Source organism: Tetrao urogallus (genome assembly GCF_951394365.1).
Source record: "Tetrao urogallus genome assembly, chromosome: 5".
NCBI classification, from domain to species: domain Eukaryota; kingdom Metazoa; phylum Chordata; class Aves; order Galliformes; family Phasianidae; genus Tetrao; species Tetrao urogallus.
The window spans coordinates 31,202,478-31,220,503 of NC_136818.1; the positions used below are offsets into that span (position 1 = coordinate 31,202,478).

The 18,026-nt window shown below is 41.1% G+C and overlaps 1 protein-coding gene across 4 annotated transcripts in view; it reads right to left on the bottom strand.

The window, feature by feature from the left end:
- Positions 1-18,026, bottom strand: part of PCDH15 (protocadherin related 15) — a gene marked incomplete at both ends in the record, with an annotated part of 312,883 nt that overhangs the window by 157,857 nt on the left and 137,000 nt on the right. For all 4 annotated transcript variants that reach the window (XM_079536322.1, XM_079536319.1, XM_079536321.1 and 1 more), the window contains 3 exons: positions 429-578; positions 1,508-1,642; positions 15,234-15,440. In XM_079536322.1, coding sequence (XP_079392448.1) covers positions 429-578; positions 1,508-1,642; positions 15,234-15,440 — 492 coding nt within the window. The remainder of the gene's footprint in view (positions 1-428; positions 579-1,507; positions 1,643-15,233; positions 15,441-18,026) is intronic.

Genomic DNA, 18,026 nt, shown 5'->3' on the forward strand with positions numbered 1-18,026 from the left:
TATTTCCTACAAATGGTTTGGTTTGCCTGCTTTCCTAACATGTTTTATTTCAGTAGCCCTCCGGCAATTTAAAATTTCCTTAAAGTTAGGAAGTTTGAGAAAACGCCTATCCCTGTGAGAGATCAGGTCTGATGCTAAGGGCTAAGAGCTAAGGAAGTACAGGAGAATGTTTTTTTCCTCTTATAAGGTTTTTTTTTTTTTACAGATGGAAGCATTTCATAAAACTTTGGGTGAATCAGCTGAAATGTATCATTATGTCTGAGATGACTTCATTTGAGGAAACTCTTAACAGGTAAGTAATTAATGAGGCAGATAGAAACGCACAAACTTAATTTCTAGCTGTTTCCAGTGCATGTTCAGTGTATATCGACAGGGCTGCCCGCCGGTAGCAAAGAGTTAACAAAACAAATAAAAACCATAAACATTACCTTTATAACGCCTTCCCCAGGCACCATATCTGTGTAAATCTTGACGTTGTATGATATATTGGAGAAGGTTGGGGAATTATCATTTGCATCAATCACCACAATATTGACCGTCACTGGGGTACTCTCCTGCACACCATCAGAAGCTATCATCTTCAGGAGGAAAAAAGGGCAGGCAAGAAACATAATTTAACAGTGTATTCTTAAGACAACTGCAACTATGAGAAAGCACAGTATAACAAGTAAAAAGCAGTATTTAGCTTTACATTTGTTTTCTAACACGCAGCAAATTACAAGAAGCTTAGATTGAGCTTGAGTCAGCAGTGTGTAAGAAACAGGACAAAAGCACCTTCAAAAAGTACTGTGTCAGAAAAGCAGAAGAAATGAGAGGGAGTGGCTGTGTTCCAGGGCTGGGATCTGAGCTGGCAGGACGTGCAGCAAGTCCCCAGCTATGCTGGACACCTTGAAGGAGCAGGACCTGGCCACAGAACACCGACCTGTTCAACAGTACGTGTCTCAGGCACTGTAATATGTAGGATCTGTCGTCCACCTATGTTGAATTTCAAAGACAGCATTTTAATGTGGGATGTGAAGAGCTAGAAGGTCGTCCTATGCCACAGACAAAAATCTGAATTCTCTTTTCAAATGTGTTTTGCCTATATATCCTTTTGCAAACTGGCTTAGAACTGTTCCAGGGTTTCCTGACTGACTGCTAACTGCCTCTACAAATACAGAAGTAGAAAGTAGAGACATCATGTTCCTAGCCCAAGGGCTAAGAGAAGGCAAAGTTGGCCTCAAGGCCAAGCATAAAAGAGGAAGGTTGGACTGTATCATGGTGGGTGGCAAAGAGCAGAAAACAGGCCTGGAACCGTTGATATGATGCCAATACAGGGGGATCTTAAATCTTGCTATCAAGCTGAAAACATGCTTTTTGGAAGAGAACACCGTTGGGTAGTGCCACCACTTTGCCACTTCTTCTTCACCTCTGTCAATTTAATAACCTGCAGTGGTGTTACAACTAATTATTTTTCAACCCATGCTCTGACTGATGCCTGGTATGCCTTCAGAAGGACTGAGCTTACCGAGAAGGTGTAGAGGTGCTGGGCTTCTCTGTCAACAGGCTGCAGCAGGGTGAGGTAGCGGGTGATGCCACTCTGGGTCACAGTGAAAAAGGTATTGTAATCATTCAGGAAGAGATGGAGCTGCGGGTCCTTGGTCTTTAAAAAGAAACAAAACCACCACATTCTATTATTAATTCTTATACACCATTAAGTTTCCAGTTATTCAATGCATGTGCTAAGTCCCAGAAAGCAGAATACGATGATTGATGAATCTATGAAACTGTAAAAAAAAAAAAAAAAAAAAAAAAAAAGAGAATATTTAAAAAAGACAAGAAAAAAAAGCCCTTAACAAAATGTTACACACTGATCTGAAAAATCTTATCTGCTTGATGAAAGAGGTGTTAAAAATCTTTAATGTATAAGGTAAGTAAACCCAACTATGAGCAAATAACTATCTTCTTGTTTGAGATGACTTTTTCCTTTAAATAGATTTTCAAGCCTAATATAACTAACTTAACAGTAGTGAGAAACCAGATCCAAGTATCTGTTTTCAATCATACTGGAAACAAAACAAAACCTATGTGGATTAATGAAGCAGTAACACAGGTGGGCTGGTGCAGTGAAAAAGGATAATGATACGTGTTGAAACATACCACGAGATAAATGCTATTTAGGGATTTTCTTTGTCTTGGACAGAAATCAAAACATACTGATGCAAGATCACTAATTTCTCAGTTGATCAGATCAAAACCATACTAAAACAATTATGGTACGATTTTCAGTTTGGAAGTAACATTTATGGTAACAACAACAAAATAAAACCAAAGGCATTGTACTTTGTTAGTCAAGGCTTCTCTAGGCAGCCTGCTGGGGGGACATATTATGCACTGAGAGATTATACATTGCCCCCACAACCGGGCAAGCACCAAGAGAGGTAATGTAATGCTGCTGCAGCATGAGAGACCACAGACAACAAACCTATCGTTAGATACCCTGAGCAGGCAGAAATACCTTTTGGTGCAAATGGGATCTCAGCTAAGACAAAAGAGGAAGAAAATTCCTGCCATAGACAGAACCAGAAATTATTATTCAAAGAGAACAGAGCAGATAATTAAAGTCCAGAACCTCAAGCCAGTTCTGTCCTGAGCTTGCCACCTGGCTAAGAAGCTGCAAAATGGACTTGCTATCCTGAGTCCTTACCCCTCAGTCACTGGATGCAAGCACAGAACAAACAAAGGGGTTTTTAGCACCGTATTTCCTGGTGTTTTGAAAAGCCCTACAAACTACCACACTTCATTTATCTTTTGAAGAAAAGCTGTTGGAGCTGGGCTTCAACTTGGAGAAAAGGCCCTAAGGAGACTTCAGTGTACACCTTCCAGTATTTAAAAGAGCTTATAAACAAGAGGAATGACTTTACATATAGACAGATAGTGACAGTGCAAGGGGGCATGGTTTTTTAAACTAAAGGGGGAGATTTAAGTTAGCTATTTGGGAGAAAATTTTCACTCAGAGGGTGGTGAGGCCCAGGCACTGCTGTCTAGAGAAGCTGTGGATAACTCATCTCTGAAGGCATCCAAAAGAAGGGCCCTGGGCAGCCTGATCCAGTGGGAGGTAGCCAGCCCATAATAGGGGGGTTGCAAATGGATGGGCATTAAGGTCCCGTCGAACCCAAGCCATTCACAGAATCACAGAATGGCCAGGGTTGGAAGGGACCTCAAGGATCATGAATCTCCAACCCCCCACCACATGCAGGAACACCAACCTTCACATTTAATACCAGCCCAGGCTGTCCAGGGCCCCATCCAACCTGGCCTTGAACACCTCCAGAGATGGACAGGGCATCCACAGCCTCTCTGGGCAGCTGTTCCAGCACCACACCACACATTCTGTGATTTTCTGTTATTGAAATGACAGAAGTGCAAATTGTGACCAGGACTAAGTATTTATGTTATCATCCTCCATCTCTTTAGAGATAATTTTGTGCTATTAACATGATTAGACTGCAAAGGTTATTTCACATTACAATTAAATTTGAAAAAAAAAAAAAAAAATTATCTCTTATTGCCTTCTGTATTCCAATAAACATATCTATGCCCTTGTATGTTAATGTAATCCTAACTCAATACTTTACTCTCAGTTACTCTTCAGTTTATTTCTGTTATATGAGGTGATGTGAGATTATATGGGAAGAAAGAAAATGCTATTTGGAAAACACAAAAGGCTATGGGACGAGTTACGTAACAATTGTATCAAATCGTCCCATATGACGTGGAGATGAGGCTATTACGAAGAACAAAACTTAACAGAAAATCCAGTGGCTGCACAAAGCATAACTTGATAAGTAGTTTTAGCAGCTGCTTTTCACTGCAATGCTACAGAATGTGCCCCGTATAGAGTAAGATGCAACGGTTAGCTACATTCAACACATTATCCAAAGAAGTAGCATTATATTCTTCACTGAATGATTTCTCATTCTCATCTGATTCTCTGAATCTGAAAAGCTTCTAGAAGGTTAACACCTGCCTTGTTATTATTGTCATTTTACACGAATGAAAAAAGAAAACAGACTACAGGAAAGTTCACCAGTTCCTACAACCCAGCAGGCAAAGACACTCTAACATGCACTAAAAGTCGTAATAGACAACTAAGAGGACAGACTGGGACAATGGAAGGAGAAAGAAATTTATTTTTAGCAATCCAAAATACTCTGAAGCATCTATTTTTGGAAGGCTAAGATTTTAGTATTCAAACGTAAAACCATCTCAGTTACTGAATGCTACTTGAAAGAAATATCAAAGTGTTCCAAATCAATGGTTTTCTACTGCCCAAAGCTTTGCTGTAACTAAGCCAACTTTCAGTAAAATTAAAATGCATTTTACACCTAGCAATACAAATGGTAATCTCTTTTTTTTCCATGCAAAATTATGGAAGGTAACTGCCAATAATTGTTCACTTTGTAGACAGGATAAAGTCAGTCAAAAGCTTAATTTCCAAATGCTCTGGCTGGTTGTTCCAGTTCTTGCTTGTCATATCATTTTGAACACTAATACACAGTATTTTTTTCCCTAATTTGTTATTGAGAAAAAACAATGGATAATAGATAATTCTATACACTCCAAAAGTCATCTATCCTATTCCTTAGCTATTTTTGTCTTAAAATTTTTTATCCCAGTGTCTACATTAAATCAAATTTAATGCAATAAGTACCTGTTTTTACTATTTCTATGCATGTTGGGCATACAAAGCAATTTATTTTCTTAATATTTGCAGTGGTTTGCCTTTACATTTTTAACACGCTTCATGCTGAAAGAAAGTCTGCATGACTGTGCACACATCACCTGGCAGATACTATGAATGAGCACAATTATGGGAAACAACTCATCCATGCTACCTACAAAATTTCTCATGCTTTAGTTTCTTAAACTATTACTTCAGGTGGCCTTGGATTGACCACTGATACCTAACCAAACTCCTGATTGATGTAAACTGGTTTGTATCTAATAAATTGTTTAGCGTATGATTTTAAGCAGAAAACTATCAGAACCCACGTGACAGAGTAAACACGCGACCTGCAAGGACTATTTCAAGCACACAGTACAAACCGAAGATGGTTTACGTGCTTTAGACCTCTTAGTAGACTGTATGGGAACTGCTGAGTCACGGCCTGAACCTCTGATTGATCACCTGAGGTGAGCAACAAGTCAGCCAGAGGAGCACAGCTGAAGGCAATTCACCTGTGCTGCTGGAAGGGGTGGAGCCTGTCTCCATCTCTCCTAGACCTATTTAAGAGCTGGCTACCAGTAGGGAAGGATCTCTTCTGGAGATTGGCTCTGCTGGAGTTTTGTGAGTGAGCCCAGGATAGTGGTGAGCCTTCTATTTATCCTCTTTTTGTTATCATAGTCTGCTTTGTCAAACTCTCTTGTTTATTTCATAATTATAACATCTTAATATTCATTGATAATACAGTAGACGCTTCTTAAAGGAGAAAGAAAAGAAATACTTTCTGTGATAGTGAAGATGTATATAAAATATATATAATTATATAAAGAGCATAAGACAATTATAACGTAAGCATGGCACAACTCTTCTGAATTGCACAGGTCTACATCCCAGATTAACTTGATCTGGTGTGTTTAAAGGGCTCTTTGCAAATTTCAGGACAGGAGTGATATTCTCAGTCTCACAGAAACACTGATGGGGCAGAGAATAATGAAGGACAGGGGAAAACATATACATAAACACCTAAATCACACAATTCCAACCAAAAATCATTTTGCAAACATAATACCATTACTTATGGGAATGGCACCTGATACAAGCTACAAAGCAAAAACACCTATGCAAAATGAATGCAAGTAAAGAAACATAAACCTACCAGTGATGAACATTGTATAAAAGCAGTACATTTTGGGGGGAAAAAAATGGTTATAGACAAAAATACGAGATGCAAAAAGTGCTCCCATGCACTACTGACAAACAAAGCCTGGGTTTAAGTTCATTCTGCTTGAATTTTTCACAGAAACAAACTAAAGTTTGAAAACTTGTGCTGATGTTTATGTTACCTTTCTCATTTTCTTTTCCATTCATTGGAGCTTACGGCTCCTTCTAGAAGAAGCAGTTTTCTACACTTTACTAAGATCAAAGCAAAATTGCATGATATTATCCAGAATGAATGAACAGACAACATGTTTCAACATTCCAAAGGACTCAGCTGAAAGAATATATTTGGCTGTTAATTTCTCCAGGGAGCCAGAACAAGCCCCAGCTCCATTGAGTATTTCATGATTTGGGCATTTTTCCTGCTTCACTTCATTATGTTCACTTTTCAGATATATGGAAAGACAGTCCAAAATCCAGGAGGGATTTGTGCATCAGAAAGGAAAAAAGGAGTTTGCTTTGGTTGCTAAATACTGGCTGTGCCAAGACTAACCACTGCCTAATCCCTTCACTGCTATGAAGAAACACAAAAACGCCAATCTTGGAGGAAAATAGGCAAGGAGTTCTGCAGGGCCTGATGAGCCTGGTTCTCCAGGTTCACGGTAGCTTGGATTGAGCAGAAAAGGTAGACACAGTGCTTCTCCTACACCTTCAACTTTACTATTAGATATTATGAGACTAAAGCGCAATCTCCTCATAAGTTTTCATGATCATAGAATTACTGAAGTGGGAAAAGACCTCCAAGCTCATCCAGCCCAACCGGTCATCTATCATCAGTGTTCCCCACTAACCTATGTCTCTCAGCACCACATCTAAACGTTTCTGGAACACCTCCAGGGACAGGAACTCCACCACCTCCCTGGGCAGCCCATTCCGGCACCATCACAGAATTGTAGGGGTTGGAAGGGACCTCCAGAGATCATCGAGTCCAACCCCCCTGCCAAAGCAGGTTCCCTACACCAGGTCGCACAGGTAGGCATCTAGGCAAGTCTTGAACATCTCCAGACAAGGAGACTCCACCACCTCCCTGGGCAGCCTGTTCCAGTGCTCCGTCACCTCACTGTAAAGAAGTTCTTGTGCACATTTGTGCAGAACTTCCTATGCTGCAGTTTCCAGCTGTTTCCCCTTGTCCTGTCTCCACTCACCACTGAAAAGAGACTGGCCTCACCACTATGGCCCCCACACCTCAGATATTTATAGACCTGGATCAGGTCCCCTCTCAGTCTTCTTTTCTCAAGGCTGAACAGACCCAGTTCTCTTAGCCTTTCTTCATAGGGGAGATGCTCCAGGCCCTTCACCATCTTTGTGGCCCTCTGCTGGACTCTTCCCAAGAGATCCCTGTCTTTTTTGTACTGGGGAGCCCAGAACTGGATGTAATACTCCAGCTGAGGCCTTACCAGGGCAGAGTAGAGGGGAAGGATCACCTCCCTCGACCTGCTGGCATCCCAGAATGCCATTGGCCTTTTCGTCCACGAGGGCACACTGCTGGCTTATGGCCAACCTGTTGTCCACCAAGACACCCAGGTCCCTCTCTGCAGAGCTCCTCTCCAGCAGCTCATCCCCCAGCCTGTACTGGTGCATGGAATTATTCCTCCCCAGGTGCAAGACTCTACACTTGCTTTTGTTGAACCTCATCCGGTTTCTTACTTTCGTAGAAGAAATTTTTCCTAACATTCAACCTGAATTTCCCCTGGTGCAACTTGAGGCTGACGACTTCAGCTGTACAACTGTTCAGGCAAACAGAACCCATGGAGTAGAACAATAAGTAAAAATCCTGAGTAAGCAGCAGAGATAAAAGCCAACCTGAAAAAATTTTGTCAGGGTACATTATGAATTTTTTTGTTTTTCCTATTTAACTACTTTTATTTCTTCAAAGTGAAGTCATTAAATGATACTTAACTGTACAACTTAAAACCAGCAACAGCAAAGAAAGGTCCACCATTTATGCCATCTCCACTTAGGAGGATATTATGCCAGAAGACTAACAAGAGAACCAAAGCTGATGCTGAGCAATGCTTTATTTCCAAATTCTTTCAGGATTCAAAAAGGAAAGAAAACCTGTCTTTATAAATTCTAAAGAAAGAAAAGCAATATTCCTTTCTCTTTTGGTAGTGTTAATGGTGATATTAAGGGGCCGTTACATTCAGGAAGACTATTTTCTGAATTAATATTTTGTAATGTGACTGTTAGAATGTCACAGAAGTGCCATACAGGGACAGCAGTAGTTTGAAAACGCTCCTCTAGGGAAAATACTGGCTGCAAAACAAGTTCAAACAACAACAATGTAAGTAAGATACAAGCAATCAGGCAAAAATCAGATCAAAATGCTTTGGTATTTAAGATGTCTCAGTATTTCTGGCTTATGGTAGGAATCCACTGTTCCTCCTTATCTGCATGTGTTCATGAAAATCCATAACCTTTTAAGTTATATTTCAAATTTGTCCATTCACTCATCAGAAATCCATATTTACTAAGTGCACTCACTTATTCTTTGTTTTGCCCTTTTGGTTTGGGATGGAGGCACCTTCATGCAAAATAATCTTTCCTTTACGTTTTCCTTTACGTGTTCTCTAAAAGCATGAATGCTGAGCAACTACCAACCTAATCTGACTTCAACTTCACGGACATGAAGAATAAGGCAAGAACATGATCTGGTGAGGAACGGAGGAACTCCCCTGCCTCGGGATCTGCAGAAGCATCTGGGTTACTACACAGATGCTTTATGAATGCATGCTGGCACATGTTAATGCCTCTGAACATAAGCTGGTACACTTTATAAACACGCCACTTTTGAGTTCTAATGAGCAATGCACAAATTACCTTGCTCCTCGAGTTTATTCATCACGACACTGTGTGTGGTATCAGTGAACAGCCTGGCAGTCAAGCAGCAGTAATAAATGTGAATGCTGATTAGTTTATTTTGACTTTGAAATTAAATCCTGTCTTTTAACGTGGCTTTATTTTTTTGTGCACTTCTATGAGATTCTACAAGATTCAGCACACAAGGCAGTTTCTGTACAGTGTTTTTCCTCAACCTTTTAAAAGGAAGTATCAGAAATTAGTATTCTCCTGAGGATGCAAAAGAGTGAGGAAGCAAGTGTCTTGAGAAGCCTTTTGTAAACATCAGTCAGACCATTCAGTTTATAATTCCTATCTCACCTTCAGTTTACTTTGGTCTTAAGGTACTCATGTAGCTTAATTTAATTTATGCCATTTAAACAGACTACTTTAATTATATCAGCACTTGACAGTGCTGTTCTAGTTAAAGGCCCATTTGAAACATCACATCTATGAATTAATTTTTGGAAGGTTTATAGCAGGACCACATTATAATTCCTAGGAGATTTACATTTAGAAGCTGAGTTGTATTTGCCTAAGATACACAGTTAAGATGACCACTTTCTTCATACACTGATCTGAGGGCAGGGAATTACTTTAGTAAGAAATATAATCTTGGCTGATTTGTCAATTAGAAGACCAAATACACTATCTTTGGTCCGTGCCACTACTGGAAAATAACTTGTACCAGCACGTAGATGACTTATGTCAACTTCTCATCAGAAATCCCTATTTTCTAAGAGCATCAATTTACAGTATGGGCTGCTGAGACAGAGCAACTCTTCGCTCCTCTTGCCATGTTTGGGAACTGAGCCCTGCCTCTGAATGCTATCCTTCCTTATGGGTGATCCAGTGGGTACAGAGCCATCCTAGCAGCAGGGAGAAGGGCAGACCACGAGGGTCACTGGGCAGGCTTTTGCATCCTTCCTGCCCTGGCACATGGCATCAAATCTCAGCAGGGCCAGAGATTTTCATTATTTTGTCTTCACTTCTGGAGGGGACCGGGGCTGGAATCAAAATTACCATTTTTGCACAGTGCTGGTCAATCCTGACTTGAGTATGGGAACAATGCAAAGCAGAAATAGACGTCCCTGCTGCAGGGTGAGCAGCACACAGCCTGGCACAAGGATACTCCCTGCCCAGTCCTGCTCCCAAATGGAGTCAAGGCACCAGAGCAGCGCAATTCCAATGCCTGAAACTGTAGCAGGGCAGAAGAAGAGAAGCCCACGATAGAAGCAGATAGCAGTAGGGTTTCGGGAACTGCATGCCCGCTACGTAGTGATGGAAGACTACTCCTACGATCCTGTTGAGAGGCACGGATCAGACTGCCCAACCACCCCAGCCCACTGGGATCAATGCTTTGCAGACAATTTATTTTTCTTTCTTCTGTTCTTTAAGGAATGATGGCGATTTGCCTTAGTTTAGAAAAGTTTATTGTTTATTATTCATCTTTCAATATTAAGACTACGTTTCAGAACTTGCATCAAATCAGGCTTTCTTTTAGTCTGATTTATTCCTTTTTTTTTTCTTCCTTTTTTTTTCTTTTCAAACAAATACAGGAAATTTGAGGGAAATTCACCACAAAGCAGTACTGGTTAACTGTGGTTCAGACTGCAATTCTGAAATCTTTCCAGACAATTTCACTGCTATGGAGAAGCACAGACACTTGAATGCTTCAGCAAGAGACCTTGCTCCCTTTTAAATTTCATTTGAATTTCAAGTTTCATTTGAAATATTTTAATAGATTAACGGACTTGCAATGAATCAACACAAAAGAGCAGAAGCAAGCATCTATTATGCAATACCTTTTGCAAATTGTCCCAGTTGTCCATCACACAGCAGGAGGCTGCATTAGCATTTGGTGCCACATCATTTCATAGCCCAGAAAGCCCTGGTAGTTATTCATCACACAAAACTGAAATATTAACCTTTTTCAATAATATACAAATATCACAAGCTGGGATACTTTTGGCTGTACTGCATTTTGAATCATGTAAATGAATGTTTGTCCTTAACTTATGGGTATTAGGAAAAGGTTCTTCACCAGAGTGTGGTGAGCACAGAACAAGCAGGAGATGCAGAGCCCTGTGGTCAAACCTACTTGCAATATAGATGATTTTGAGCTATCAAATGCTGAGTTTTCAGTCTCACGTATAACGTAGCATATAGCAACAACAGCAAAGAACCTTACGTGATCAAACCTGCCTTTGACATCTTGTGGTTGGAAATTTACAACCACCAGGGAAAGTGCAAGTTGAAAAGAGCACCGATAACTACTAATCTGAAAAAGCTCTGGAGGTTAATGAAGATGAAAGTCCTTCGTCCATTCCCTTGCAAAGTGCAAGAGTATCTTCTAGGAAACAGGAGAGAGTCTGAACTATTTCAAGCACAACTGATGCAGTCCCTCCTCACCAGCCATGCCACAGGACTTCATTTACCCCTGCAGACCCTGTACACGCAGTAGGATTTTCCTAGGCAACCACAGATGTAAAAGCCATAAGGACACATAGCTCTCAGGTGCTTGACCAGCAGTGGACTTGCAGATATGGAAACACCAGCAGCACACCACGTAGTAATAGACAGATTTATGTACTATATTCACCTGTCCACCTCTCAACCCAGCAGCAAGGCAACCCAGGTAGAAGTGGTTCTCAACCAGCTCTCCAGCTTGCAAAAATCCCTATTCTGGGTTTAGAATCATAGAATCATAGAATCACCAAGGTTGGAAAAGACCTAAAAGATCATCCAATCCAACCGTTCACCTATTCCCAATAGCTCCCACTAAACCATGTCCCTCAACACAACATCCAGCCTTTCCTTGAACACCCCCAGGCTCGGTGACTCCACCACCTCCCTGGGCAGTCCATTCCAGTGCCTGACCACCCTTTCTGAAAAGTAATACTTCCTGATGTCCAGCTTGAATCTCCCCTGCCGTAGCTTGAAACCATTCCCTCTGGTCCTATCACTAATGACACGAGAGAAGAGGCCGACCCCCAGCTCACTACAACCTCCCTTCAGGAAGTTATAGAGAGCCATGAGGTCTTCCCTGAGCCTCCTCTTCTCCAGGCTTCCACTTCACTCTTCCAGCCAATTTGGTGTCATCTGCGAATTTACTGAGGGTGCACTCGATGCCCACATCGAGGTCATTAATCAAGACAGGCCCCAGCACCGACCCCTGGGGAACACCACTCACGACCGGTTGCCAGCTGGATTTGACTCCATTCGCCACCACTCTCTGTGCCCGGCCCTTCAGCCAGCTCCTTACCCAGCCAAGAGTGTACCCATCCAAGCCTCGGGCTGCCAGCTTCTGCAGGAGAATGCTGTGGGAGACAGTGTCAAAGGCTTTGCCGAAGTCTAGGTAGACCACATCAACAGCCTTTCCCTCATCCACCAGATGGGTCACTAGATCATAGAAGGAGATCAGGTTGGTCAAACAGGACCTGCTCTTCATGAACCCATGCTGGCTAGGCCTGATCCCCCGCTCATCCCGCACATGCCACATGATCTCCCTCAAGATAATCTGCTCCATAACCTTCCCTGGCACCGAGGTCAGGCTAACAGGCCTGTAGTTCCCCGGATCCTCCTTATGACCTTTCTTGTAAATGGGAGTCACATTGGCAAGCCTCCAATCTTCTGGGACCTCACCAGTCAACAAGGAGCGCTGACAGATGATGGAAAGCGGCTCGGCTATCACCTCCGCCAGTTCCCTCAGAACAGTTTAGAATATGTCCATCCAACATATCAACCTGTCAGTCTCACAGACAGACCTACTCGGTTTCAGTCTTTCACTCTTCAAGTGATTAATCTTCTACATTTTTGTGAAGTCAGTGTATGTTAACAAAAGCATGTTATAATGATGCCCTAGAATTCCAGATTTCTGCAATCAACAGCCCTTTGTGGAAATAACCAGAACTGTCTCCACACCAAGGCAAATCTGAACCAAAGGGTTTTACCAGTATTTTCATGGAGCTATAGATAAGACAAAACATTGGTATTTTAGGCAAAAGATAGCTAAAAACATCCCAATAATTTTTAATGCACATATGAATCACAGCCCTAAGAGAAGTTACCTTATTAGTAGCTCCAAAAGGACTTAGCCATGGGCACTAATTCTTATGAATGTTTTGTTGTTGTTGCATTCAGGAAAACTGAGCTTCACACATTACACGAGTACAAACCACATTGTGTCCTATGAATATAAACATGCACCTCTTACTTGCACCTTACTTATTCCTAATTGAAGCAATCTACAAGCTCTTGTTACTTTGGTCCAACAACAGAGCCCCCTGATTTTAACAAAAGCAATGCTGAAGAAGAGTATTTCACATATAGAAGCAGCAGTCATTAGCAATGCCTGCTGTTGGCTGCCAACGCACTTGTTCCTTAACTTTCATACCGCCCCTAAGAATCACAGCATCCTTTGAGTTGGAAGGAACCCTAAAAGGTCATGCAGTCCAACTCTCTGGCAATGAACAGGGATATCTGCAGCTAGATTAGGTTGCAGAAAGCCTGGTTCAGCCTGACCTTGAATGCCTCCAAGGATGGGGCATTCACCATATCTCTGGGCAATCTGTGCCAGTGCTTCACCAAGATTATTGTAATAGACTTTTTCCTTATATCCAGCCTAAATCTCCCTCCCCAAGAACACTTCCCCTTGTTCTGCCACCACAGACCATGCTAAAAAGTCTGTCCTTCCTTTCCTGTAGCTCCCCTTTAAGTATTGAAAGGCTGCTCTCAGGTCACCTCTCAACCTTCTCCAGGCTGCACAGCCCCAGCTCTCTCCGCCTATTCTTATAGGAGAGGTATTCCATTTGTTGGATCATTTTTGTTGCCCTCCTCTGGTTGTACTCCAACAGGTTCACATCTCTCCTGCACTGAGGACTCCACATCTGGACTCAGCACTCCAGGTGAGGCCTCACCAGCACAGAGTAAAGGGGCAGGATCACCTCCTTTGACCTACTGGCCGTGCTGCTTTGGATGCAGCCCAGGATATGGTTGGCTTTCTGGGCTGCAAAGGCACATTGCTGACTCATGTCCAGCTTTGCATCCACTGGTACCCCCAGGTCCTTTTTGGCAAGGCTGTGCTCCATCCTCACATTCCCTAACTTGTACTAATAGTGGGGGTTACCATGACCCAGGTGCAAGACCTTGCACTTGGATTTGTTGAACCACATGAGGCTCTCCTGGGCCCATTGCTTGAGCCTGTCTAGGTCTCTCTGAACACACAGCTGAACACACAGCTTGGTGTAATCAGCAGTTTATTTACCAAGTTGCAGGCATTGGTGTAGAAACACTGCAGCTGGGTAGTTGGTCATGTCACCTTCTTGGAAAGTAACTCCTTAGTTCCTTTGAAGTATTTAGCTTTAGCCTCTTTTTTGTCTTCATCATAACATGCAGCTGGTTGAGGGCCTCCATTAGCACCTTATCCCTCTAACTTAGCTCTGTCGCCTGTCGTCTTGTCATGTGCAGGCTCACCACCACTCCCTTCTCCCTTCAAACCTAGTTTAAGCCCTATCAGTGACTCCAGACAAATCCTGGGTCAGAATTCTTTTTCCCCTATGACCAAGGTGGATCCCATCAGCTGCCATTGGGCCATGCGCTGAATCAACTGCCCAATGGTTGAAAAAGCCAAAATTTGTCCGGTGGCATTAGCCTCTTCACTATGTATTTATCAGATGGGTCCCCCTGGTCTTCTCAGTATCCCTCCTTGGCACTGAAGGGACAGAGGGGAACATCACCTGTTCTCTCGTTCTGCCTACTGCTAAACTATAAAAATCTCTAGAAACAGTAAGCCTACAGCTCAGCTTCCCTTAGGTATCCACAGATAACAACAGAACAGAAACAAAACAAAAAAGTAAGGATGACTGCTGGAGAGACAACGGTAAATAGGGCAAAAGGAAACACCAACAAATAAAAGGTATGATAGCATCAACGTTTGGACCAGAAGAAAAGACGGTCATACAGACTTTGCATGATTACTATCTGGTTTACAACTCTTTTGGACGTGTTCAGTTTTAACCATGAAAGATGATAGTATCAAAACCTGAGCTGAGGAAAGAACAAAATGAGCACTTAGCCTCCTTTTTTCTTGTTCCTCATCTTATGAATTGTGCATGGAATTAATAATTCCTTCCATTTTGAGTTTCTCTTTCTCATTTCCTCATACACTGTGGAAGATCTACCCTTCTCATGAAATGCATTTCTTCTCCAATTTGCGCTATGCACCCATTTTTAACAGAAGGCAGTTAAGCATAGCTAGGCAAAAAAAAAGAAAGTTAGCTTCCCAGTTCATGATCACTTTAAAACCCATTTGAACTCAATGAAAAGAAATCCACGTAATAGTAAATAGAAGTTTTTTAAAAAAAACTGTTAAGCTTTCAATAAAAACATGAAAAAAAAAATCCAGGAAACACTAGCATGAGAATATTTAAGTTTCTATTTAAGACTAGAAGTTTCTTATAGAGCGACATACCTCCTCAACATCGTTGTCCAACACTGTGATTTGCAATGGAGAGTTCAGATTCCGGCTATCTGAGATAGTTGTTCCCACTGGGGAGGATTCAAGGATAAAGCCCTCGTATGTAGATTTTGTAAAGTAAGGTTTCTGATTGTTCTCATCAAGGACTTCAATATGCAAATTGGCAAAGGCAGGAAGAGGATGGCCGTTGTCTTGTTCAGCCTAAAAAATAACAGAAAGCTCATCTGTCAAAGGGTCTCACAGACAGTGAAGTAAAATTATGAACAATTACTAACCAGTGTTGGCTTGCTTTTATTCATTACAATCCAGTTGCACATCACATAGATCACTGTGTTATGAGATTTTGCATCGGGAAATAAAGAAATGCCAATGACAAATTACATAGGCTGTAAGAGCGAGAATAGTTTCAGTTACAGTAACCTCTACAGTCAAAATAAAACTCAGAAGCTATACAATACACACACGGAATCTTTCCTCACAGTATTACGAGTTTGGGAAAATCCAGAAAGGAAGAAAGAAAATTGGAAACTGCTGACTCTGTACGACATAATTTGCATCTACAACATCAGCAAGAGAGTTAAGCCAGAATATAGTAACAGTAGCTGTGGATATAGAGTTCTTGCTATGGATTTCTGGGTATGACACTTTCTTTTCCTCACACACCCATCTTTATAATGGTAAGAGGAATTTTAATTTTATCTTTGTGTATTTAAAATGTCAAGCAAGGTCACTCCTTTCTATTACTACTTGTCACCTTCCAACAGCCATGCCTCCCCTCCTGAGTATGAGTCACTGGTAGTTTCACTTGATCTACTCTTATTTTCAAACTTCCTACATACAAAAGCACTATTTTCTCCTTCCAGCATGCAAATCTACTATGTTTGGATGGATTTACTCTTTTTTTCCAGTGACTACCTATGATCAATTAAGGCAAATACAAGCATGGAAGGCAGAAGACAGGTAATTTGTTCTTCAATTTATAAAAGGCAAACCAATTTTAATTACAGTACTGCTCACAACTCCGCAAAAAGACAACAGCAGAGTACTGTCAGTCTCACACTCCTACAGCTTTATTTTCAACATCCGTAGGTAGGCAGAACCCAACATTGCAATAGTAGTCCTATATCTTTCTGCAGGCATGGGAAGTCTGTAGTATAACAAAATGTTGAAGAGTTAAATATTTCTGAAGAGAAAGAGCGGTCCCTAATCCATTATTAACTATACTTACAGTTTGCAGAGATTTTATTTTCATTCTGGTACTTTGCCTGTTACAGGTAATTCCTTGTTTTTTTAAATCCTCATTTCTTAAGTCCAACACCTTAGGAGCCTCCTTCTGGAAACCCACAATTTTTATTCCAGCAACAATTTACTTTTTCTTTCCTCTTTAAACTGTTCTGTTTCTTACATTTTCTTTGGTGTAACAAATGTTAATTCGATACAGAGCTCTGCTTTGTTTACAGAGGAATTATAGTTGAAATAATATGAATAACAGAAAAAAAAATACAGTTTATGATGAACACTGCAATTTGAAGTAAAAAAAAAAAAAGTGTAAATATCAAAATTTTGCTCAATAATTAATAAGAAGCTCATTCAGAAGACTCAGGAAGAATGTATTTTCCACTTGGCAGAGATGAGTAACAATGAGACTGTCAGAGATTTAAAGCAACTCCCAACCTGCTTCTACATGGCTATTTTCTTACTGCCAAGGTGAGATCTGGCAAGTGGGTCATGCATAACCAGGCACTGCCATCTGAAATTAATGAATCTTTTCTGACAGGGTTATGTTTGGCTAAAGAAAGAAAACCCTATTGAAGAAATTGCAAGTTCTGCTGATTACTTCACTAGTAGATCAAAATTTCAGTAGTCAGGTGCAGGAGGTGACATACTGTTCTTCGTATGTGTTTCAGATGGTCCAAGTAGAGGTGACCACTGTGATGTCAGAAGAGCTATGTTATTCCCCAAAAGAACATGCTTCACTGACAAAATGACTCACCCTTCAAACCAAGCAAAGGTGGATATTCTATGAACAAGTGGGCTCGCATTTCTGCAATGAAGATGGCTTAGATTGATGATATACAATCGTAAGGAGGCATTAACAGAGAAAAAAAGAACAAGTGTGCTATGAAGCCTGTCGATACTAATCCATACTGAAATGAAGACTTAAGACTCTCACAGTCAGAAAACCTATCTTTAAGATAACAGCAGGTACCTTCACGCTACCATTAAGATTCACAGAATTAAGACTCAGGCAACTTCTGCTTTAGATAGGTGAACAAAAAAAAAAGAAAAAAAAGAAGGGCAAAGTAATGCAAAAAGTATTAAATTACTCATTCGTTACATATTATATATTTATTACCTATTGTGTATGTTTTATACTGAAACATCATCAACTTTGCTTATTCAAAGCACTGGACAAAGCAGTTCACTGAAAGAGGAAATTAAAGCAATGCAATAGACTCTCTGAATCTACTGGAACACTGCAATCATTCCTTCCATCAGACGTTCAAACCCTACCTACAAGGACAGCGGTAGCATGGAGGCAATGAAGTGCTGCCATACCCGTTCAGCCTCAGGCTGTGCCCACTCGTTCAGCACTCAAGGAAGTTCATGTTATGCCAATCCAGATCAGAATTCTTTAAATGAGAATTCTGTTGCACTCTGTGAGCTCTGACTACCCTAATGCTGGGGTTACAAAATACCTGACATCAGGTACCAGCCCTGCTACTCTTAGGACCAATCTGTTCTCTAAAAACAATTTTATCATGCTCTGCATAAAGAAAAGCTTTG